Here is a 9026-nt window from a genome sequence, read left to right on the forward strand (position 1 = left end):
TCTTTTATATGATTTTATGTGGATCACAGAATTTGATTTCATACGTTAAATTTCGTTCAGTCCATAATTGCAGTCTCTTGCAGGTGCATGTTTTATGGCAGCCATTCAGTGTGGTTATGAGTTAAATTAAAGGGCCAGTGTGTGAGATTTTAGGGGGATCTATGAACAGAATATGACTAAAATAAATTTAACACAATGTGTGTTTTCAGTGTATTTTGTCAAATGACAGCCACACCAAACGGTAGCCAGCGGCAGCCGTAACAATATATATATATATATGAGTACAGTATTTTCTATAGAGGCCATAATACTACAGTCCTTTCATGCTCTACATAAATCATTCAAGTTCTTGGGAACACGGATTGTCTTTCTCACCATAGTAGTATTTCCACAACTTTTGCTTCATCCTTTTTAGAGAGTGTGTAGGTGTTGTTTGATCGGCTCCTTCAGGATGGGAAAGAGGAAGGCAGCTGCAGCTAAAATAAGTCCTCATGTGAACATGAGCCATGAAAATGTATTATTTGTTTCCTGTTGTCCCATTATATGCACCTCAAATGAATATAATACATTTTCCACTTTGGCATGTCTGCTCCTAATTGTGGATTTTTCTGCCTAGATCATTAGATTTCATGGTACATCTTTTAAATGGACATATAGTGATGTTTTTGCAGGTTTTAACCTATTTAACATGAAATGCAGATAGTTAACATTACTTAGCTCCCAAATGGATTACAACACAGAGAAAATCTGAACAGTGACATAACAATATCAAAATGTCCACTTCAGTTTACCAAGGTTTATCACGCTCTTACTTTCATGTGAGATTTAGCCATTAGCATGCTAAGTGGAACACTTAGCGCGGCTCCCACGAGACAGTATTTCCGTGTGTTCTGACACACGTACCCATTCAGTGTGGCTTTGGAGTTGAAGTTGTAAGAGCCCACCTGTCCGGTAACGTCAGCAGTTTGTTTATGTACGGGTCCTGTCTCTGGAGAAGCCCTAAGCTCACATGTGTCCGGCGTTCACGCTCTCCCTCTGAATGTGATTGTTGCTCTCCGCACGGACGGATTTCGGCGGCACCTTATAATTCCGCTGCTGTCCCTCCCGAAAAAACAGCTGCAGCAAAGAAAGTTTCCGAGAGATTTATTTATTTATCCGCACAGATTAATCCGGAACCTAAATTGGTCATTCTAATTTGTTAAGTGTAAACAATGTTTCTAGTCAGCCTTATGAGTTTAGCTTCAGCCATGTGCTTCCTAAAATCAAACTGCTTAATATTTGTCAAATAAATAATAATATCAAGGACAAAAAACAAACAAACACGTGATGACAAAAATCTTTGCTTTGGTGCAAAAACACTGACAATAATTGGCAAATAATGTTATTGTATGATTAGTTAATTACTGTCTGTGCTTTTTAAACACGTTTAATATAACCAAAAAAAATAACTTACATAACTGGGGGCTGATTAAAAGGCACATAGAACTAATAAAGGGTCTGATGAATATACACACTGTAACAAAAATAAGATTATATAATTTTTCTTATAATTAAAGATCACGTGTCTATCTTATTCCATCTGACATGTGTCTTTAATCTGGAACCTTAATTCTCTAAACACGTGTTTGACTCACAGTTAATCAGTTGTTTAAATTAATTCACAAGATTCTTGTTCTACAAAACACTCACTAAACACACACACTGGTTAACACAACATATAGAAGAACAATTAAAACAGTAGGCTACATCCTGAAAGAGCCTCCAGTGTTTTATATTCATTGTAATTATTTTGTAGTGAACACTTTAAAATCAAACTTCGAAAAACAACATTTCTCCTGGACCAGTGGGGTGCAGCTGCCTGCTTCACCTGCCTCTAAGAAGGGAACATTGGGGCAGGATTATAATCGGCGGATTACGCACTCAGGTAATCCAATCACTGTTACCTTCCCAGCACAGCTCCGACAACTCATTTCCTCTCGAATCGCCGCAGAGTGAGAGCAAAAGACAGAGGAAACGGTGCTATGAAGGCCCCAGAGAAGACCCAGGTGACAGAATGCCGTCATTATAGAAGGGAAGACCCCGGAGGGTAAGTCCCAAGACCTGGAATAGAGTTAGTCTTTAGGGATTTAACCGGGCGGATGGGATGGGGCCAGGCTGTTTATCCTCGGCCAGACATGATGAAAATCAGAGTAACCTACAGAGATTGACACTGATCTGAATGGTTAAAATCAGCCTGAACATGGAACAGAATATGGATCGGGCAGATTCAATGCGTGTCATGTTGTGTTGTGAATGAGTTATTAAATCAGGCTACACTTTCAGGGGATAGGGCTTTAATGTGGGCGCTCTGTGTGTTGGTGTCACATGCTGCTTATTCATAGAACATTGTTAATACAATTATTCGAACTGATCTCCAGGCGGACTCTCACTGGCTTCCTGGCTGTTGGCTGTCACCTCCCCAGTTTTATAACGATTGATCTCTCACACACATCACTGGTATGGCTGTTGATGTTTTCAAATCATGAATCAGAAGCGTTGTCTGTCTGAAAAGATTTGGCATCCCACCCAGACTTCATTTGGAAGCTAGACGCGCGTCTGACGTTTCGTGGGCAGCAACAGGGGCACATCCAGTTTGATTCCATTTTCCTGCAGCCTGTGGCGGCTCTAACTTGTCTCTGAACCGTCCACAGTCACAGTGAGAATAATTGACAGCAGTGGATTGACCGCGCTTGCGTGTCAGCGCGTCCTCTCGGATCCGCCGTGAATTGCAGTCAAGAGCACCCGGAGTGGGCGAAATGTTTGGCGCTCCTCTCCTCAGGGTTTGCGCTGGCAAAACAATTTTATAATTCAGGTTAGCGGCTCTCGGCAAGGCTCGTCGCGCGTCGACACCTTTTGGATGTTTTTTCCAACAATGAGTTGGATTTAACGGATCTTTTCAATGTGATTCGAGGATGAAGCAGATGAACAGTCTGAAGGTAAAAAAAAAAAAAAAAGCCGTGCGTGGAGCCGGAGGAGAGTTGGAGCAGCTGCGAGAGTAGGGAGAGAGAGTGAGAGAGAGAGGGGGCGAGGGCGCTCGTTTGGTTATTCTCGGGATTCCTGTTTATTCTATGTGATTATATGATCCAGTCGTGTCTCCTTCTAGGAATATATCCAACTTATTTAGTACATACAAGAGCATTAAGTGCATTTTCTTGGCTTGCGTAATTTGTTATGCACAGTCATCAAATCCATTTGAAACGAATTGTTCTTCGAAAAATGGTTGACTATGTTTGGTGTAATATTACGGTCAATTGGTGATTTTGACCCATGTGACAGCTTGTTGAGGATCGTGTATTTGTGCGCCATCCATCTACTGCTAAAACAAACTTTTCAAGTAAACCCCGGTCCGTTATTAGACGTGGTCCAAACAGACACTGTTGCACACAACAATACCAAAAGTAAGTCGAGAACAGCAGCTGAGAGTCAACAGTTGTCATCCAGCAACCTGTGACAGATGTGTGCTACTGCTGAGATTATCCCAGAAATGTCAAGACAGGTTGTGATCATGATTAAATGACAGACTGCACTTTGTTATTCTGCACCTGTAGTATATATGAATGTTCCATGAGGAGGATCAGCTGTCCTGTAGAACTAATATCCTCCTCATTCAGTAAATTTGTGTTTAATATCTTACCTAAACATATCTCACCTGTCATCAGGTAAAATCAATGAAGCTGTTTGTGTTGAGACTTACTTTTGACACATTAATACCTTAATAGAATACAATCAACTTGATTAAAAATCAAGAATCGGTGCCATCTTTCTGTGCTGGATTTTATTCATGCATTATTCACGAGGAGCTTTCATCATCAGTTTAGTTAGTTATGATGTTTTTCTGATGGACAGTCAGTGGTTTTGATTTCATCTTCCAGTGTGAGTTCTGTTTTAGTTGGATGACGCTCCATCCTGATGTGATTCTGCGGTCGAGTTACAGTGAACCAACTGTTTCAAGGGCACTGTCTTGTTCACTCGTGGTTTGCATTGATTTTAATGACTCTCACTATCTGTAATTCATGCAGACTGTCCACTCTTTCTCTCTCTTTTGTGTCTCTTCTTCACCTCCCTCAATCCATCCTCCCTCCTCCTCCTCCCTCCTCCTTCTTCTTCCTTTTCTTCTCGAGTTTTCGGCCCGGTATATTTTCAACATCTCAAAGTTCCGCTTTAATCTTCCTTGGCCGGTGGACAGTTATGTGCATTTTTAAGCATATATTAAAGCTGTATAGCAGTAAATATAACACATTTAATATATGTTTACTGCATAAATCACAAAATTATACTTAAGTCCCCATGATTGAAGCTCTTTAAGAATTTTACAGTTTGCTCAAAAAATCCTGGCATCCTCCTAGAAAATTTTAAATTGAAATACAGATCATTCTTTAACTTGCGGCAAGTGGGATCTCTGTATCACCAATGTGTGTTTCTTTGCTTCTCTTTCCCCTTGTTGTAAAAAGCCAAGATGAAGTTACCTAATATTATTTATTACTCCTTTGTGTTATGGTAGTGAGTTTTATATTTTCCAGTTACATATAATGAGCATTTTTGGATAGATATATAATTATTATATTATATATTTGGTATAGAAACATTAGGCCTGTGGTATTTGACATGAATAGTTTTGGCATTGTTAATGTTAAGCTGTTATGTGTAAACATTTGGTACCCCCTAGTGGTTGCCTCAAAAACAACACAATGCCAGACAGCTGCTATAGCTTTTTTTTTCTTGAATGTACTGATGCAGGATCAGCTGTTGCATAGGTAATATGCGTGTTTGCAGACGTTTTGTTTTTAATCACACTCAGCCCAAAATATTATATCATTTTTTCTTGTTTTCCCACCTGTCCCTCCAGGGGCACAGTATGCGCAGCAACAGAAGAACCTCTTCCTCCATACACCTCGGCGCTCTGGTCAGAAAGCACACCCCGTCGGCAACCAGCTCCATCCACCAGAGCCCCTGCAGGCCCGCCCTGCACCGGTAAACCCGTTGGCTCCTCTTTTGCCTCCTTGGGGCCAACAGCGGATTCAGGCCCGGGTGGCACTGCACTGGTGTCACCCGGTTCTCGCTTGGCATGCTGCCATTAGCGCAGCTCGCCAAGCACAGGGTGATGGTGCAAAGCCCGACATGAGTTCACGGCCCTCGGTTTGCACCACTGGGCCTCCTCCTGTGGGCTCACTTGCGCAAGGAAAAGGCAGCAGTACGCCAAAAGCAAAAAGCAGGGAGGACTACCAACAGCAGGCCACCCAGAGCTCTGTTCTGCCTCACCCTCAACAACCACTTGCAGGGCCTGCATCAGCCTGGTGGAGTGGAAGTATCCTTTAGACCAGAGAAGAGGCCTCTGCTTGAATGGATGGACGACAGATGTTTGGTGTTCTGGATGGATTTGGTTTGTTTGCCTGGATAGATTGTTTCATATATTATTGAATGAATGGTTGAAGTGGTGGTGGGTTAATAAATGAATGTATAACTTGAAACACATGGACCATAACTTCAGTGTTTCTATTTTTATCTATGTTTGAATCTACCAAAGCCTCATTATATAAGTTCAGTTATTTCATTAACTTAACATAGTTTTTCATGTTTTTTTCTACCACAGTGAGAAGACAGAAGAGAGAGAGAGAAAACAATATAAATGAGAACTTAAATGAAGTTATCAAACCTGTTATGATGCAGAAACCTCCAACCCTGATACCATTATCTTATTTTAAATGTCTCTCTTTGAAATAACTGTGTTCCTTAACACTTTGGTCTCTTTCCAGACCATTTGATATCTTTATACTGCTGTCTATTTTTGCCAATTGTGTGGCCTTAGCCATCTACATCCCTTTTCCCGGAGACGACTCCAACTCTACTAACCAAGAGCTGGGAGTGGCACTGGAAAATACAGAAACAAGGCTAGTTGATGTACACGATAAACTGGGGTTTGCTGAATATATTGCACATCAATTTTACACTGATTGCCATTTATATATCCCTAAGTACATAACACCAGGATATAGTGTGTGCAGATATGGAAGGGTTTTCGTTAGAGGCAGTAACACAGAAGTAACAAGTGAAGTGATGTTGCATGTGACAGCACCTGCATTTGTTTGAATAAAAGAGAGAATACACTTTTTGCATTAAATCAGGAAAAAGTCACTTAACAAATCTTAAAGTTTCAGTCTCACCAAAGTATCAATGAGCATACTTTACGTTATGACCATAACGGTATGGACATGCAGATCATTTTGGTTGCAATGCCCAAGTTTTGCGATATTAATTTTTAGATAGACTCACCGTGATGACGTAACTGACAGTAAAAATATGAATGATTTACCTGAAAATTACTTCTTGGCTTTGCATATTTCTTTGCTCTGTGTGTGGCTTTGAAGATATTGCCTGCTGAATGTGCAGCAAAGTTTAAAGATTTTTATTTTTTTGCTCTATCACTAGATGCTTATGCCACTCTTTGTCATCAGCCAGATTACACACAAAGGCCAGACACACACCTTTGCATGTGTGTGATCGGCTTGAATGTGAGTTGCGTCAAAAGGCTTTCCCCATGTTTGATGGATGTGTCGGGTTTCATTGTTTTGTTGACACACCACACAACACACACACACACACACCACACCACACAAACACACACACACACACACAACACACACACCACCACACCACACACAAAATACTGGTGCACATGCACAGATACACACTCAGTGGGTCATCCATCTGTGTGTCACAGCAGCTTTCCTGTGGAGCGAGAGCATCTCTGAGGTGGAAAGACAGCGAGGCAGTAAGAGATGAAAACTAGTGTGTCCATACTTACAGTGTAATTTGACAGCATCTGAAACTAATAATTACTATTAAATACAATACAATGTGTGAATCTAACACAGATCTGATTATGTATTACAGTCAAATAATATTCTTGTTGAAAATATGTTGTGATTTGTTTGAATTTCTTCTTAAAATCAGGAACCTTTAGCTTGTGTTCTGGTTTTAGGCTGTATTCACACAGTGGCACAATGTAGAAAACCTCCAATTGTCCTGACTCGGACATGTTCACACATTTCAAGATCACCCAGAATTAGCTATCCATTGTTTACATATCTATATAGTACAACAAGTTAAACCAGGTAAAAACAAATGGTACAAATACTTTCTTTCTAATTAATTTTATTAAATTAAACGACATTGCAACTTTTTTTTGCCACTAGCTTGTTTAACCTTTGCATTTATTTTTGTTACAAGGAGGATCTCACAGCTGTCAGAAATTTGCAATATCTCCAACTCAGAATTAAAACTTAGTGGCTGACTGCCCTTGGCGGCTCATTATTGTGGTCTGACAGGTGGCATTAACTTATTATAGAGCCACAAGTTCTGCAGAGGGAGGAGGTGTTGGGTCAACCGAATGTGGGACTTGTTGTAGGAGAGGCGACGACAACAGTCAACACTGGGTTTCTTTCACCAGACCACCAGTGTTCCCTGTCCATAACAACTTTTTTATCATGACAATAAGATCCTTTAACCAAAGTTAGCTTTAACCCTAAAAGCTGCATTTTCTTACTAAAGTTTATTTGTTGTCAGAACAGAACTAGACTAGGATGGTTTGCAGGCCAAGCAAAAATGTCTACAAAGAAAGCTTCTGCTCTTGTAAATTTATTTTTTTTAGTTAAAAAAATCTTTCTACCTCAGATTTTATTACCAAAAGAGCAGTTTAGTTTTTTGGGTATTAGTTTAATCCTCTAAGTCTAGCAGTGCCCTCAGAGGACTTTTTCATTCAGTACAAACATTTGCTTTTTCTCTGAGGCTGGCAAGGGACCTCCTAGCTTCACAGGGGATTGTGTGTGCGTCTAGGTGTGTGGTGTGTGGTGTGTTGTGTGTCTACATGGGTGTAGAGTGAGCGAGTGAGAGACGGACACAGAGAAACGTAGCATGTTCCCTCAACAGATGGGGATTATTCATGCCGTCCAAGTCTACGCTCATCACTCACTGTACAGTATGTGTGTCTTTGCATGAAAGAGAAAGTATGAATGTTTGTGCAGCTTCTGTGGTGTAAGAGTCACAGGTAACATTGTTTTTAGAGATGAGATGTCTAATCATCTTAATTTGATGCAAGTGTCAGTGTGTCATGTTGATCTTTTATATGATTTTTTTTTTTAACATTTATTAAAACATATTCCTTGACAAGACATCCACACATGGTAGAGTATCAGATATAGACAGTTAACAAGTAGACCAAAAAATAAAATAAAATAGACATACTGCAGTAATATACACAGGAAGGGGTAACAAGGTATCACCAAGTGTTCGTTCTCTTACGTTCAATCTGATCTGCCCAGTGTAGTTGAACTTCTTACATAGTCACTCAAATAGTTTATGACAGGTGCCCACTTTTCCAAAACAGTTCATCCGAGTCGTAACCGCGCAGTTAAGCTTTCCATACAGTTCACAGTTTCCAGCCTTTGAGTCCATTGTAGTAAAGTCGGTGGTTGAGGCTTAAGCCAGTTCACAGTAATCATTTTGTGGGCAATTATCACAAGAGCTCTAAGCAGGTACGAGATTATTTCAAAGATTTGTGTGAAGTGTCCCTAGAATCAACTGCTGAGGATCAATCATTCTGTCCAACCAAGATCAAACGTATTTCCCCATCACCTTTTCCAGAATTCAGTAGTTTGGGGCAATCCCAGAAAATATGTGAGAAATCTCCCACTAGACCACAGCCTCTCCAGCAGAGAGAGGAACTTTTTTGTCATATTAGCTACACTATAGGAGTTTTAAAAATATCTCATCCTCACCTTCCAACTGAATTCTCTCCAATTGGGCGTCTTAACACATCTGTGCCAGGACACCCAGGACCTCTCCCACTCATCATCCCCAATTGCTTAGCCTCCATTCCCCATTTGCCCTTACATCCAGTGTGGTCCGCAGATCTAACATTATGATTTTGCTGTATAAACAGGATACTATTTTTTTTTGACACATTTCGATTTCTGCTACCTAATCCAGTC

At 40.4% G+C, this 9026-nt stretch overlaps 1 protein-coding gene across 1 annotated transcript in view; it reads left to right on the top strand.

Annotated features, from left to right (window-relative positions):
* Window positions 1-9026, top strand: part of LOC113747731 (voltage-dependent L-type calcium channel subunit alpha-1D-like) — a 41589-nt gene that overhangs the window by 8472 nt on the left and 24091 nt on the right. The window contains exons 4-5 of the mRNA XM_027288569.1: window positions 4886-5010; window positions 5793-5937. Coding sequence (XP_027144370.1) covers window positions 4886-5010; window positions 5793-5937 — 270 coding nt within the window. The remainder of the gene's footprint in view (window positions 1-4885; window positions 5011-5792; window positions 5938-9026) is intronic.

The sequence above is a fragment of the Larimichthys crocea genome, chromosome XV, assembly GCF_000972845.2.
Source record: "Larimichthys crocea isolate SSNF chromosome XV, L_crocea_2.0, whole genome shotgun sequence".
In the NCBI taxonomy this organism is placed as follows: Eukaryota; Metazoa; Chordata; class Actinopteri; family Sciaenidae; genus Larimichthys; species Larimichthys crocea.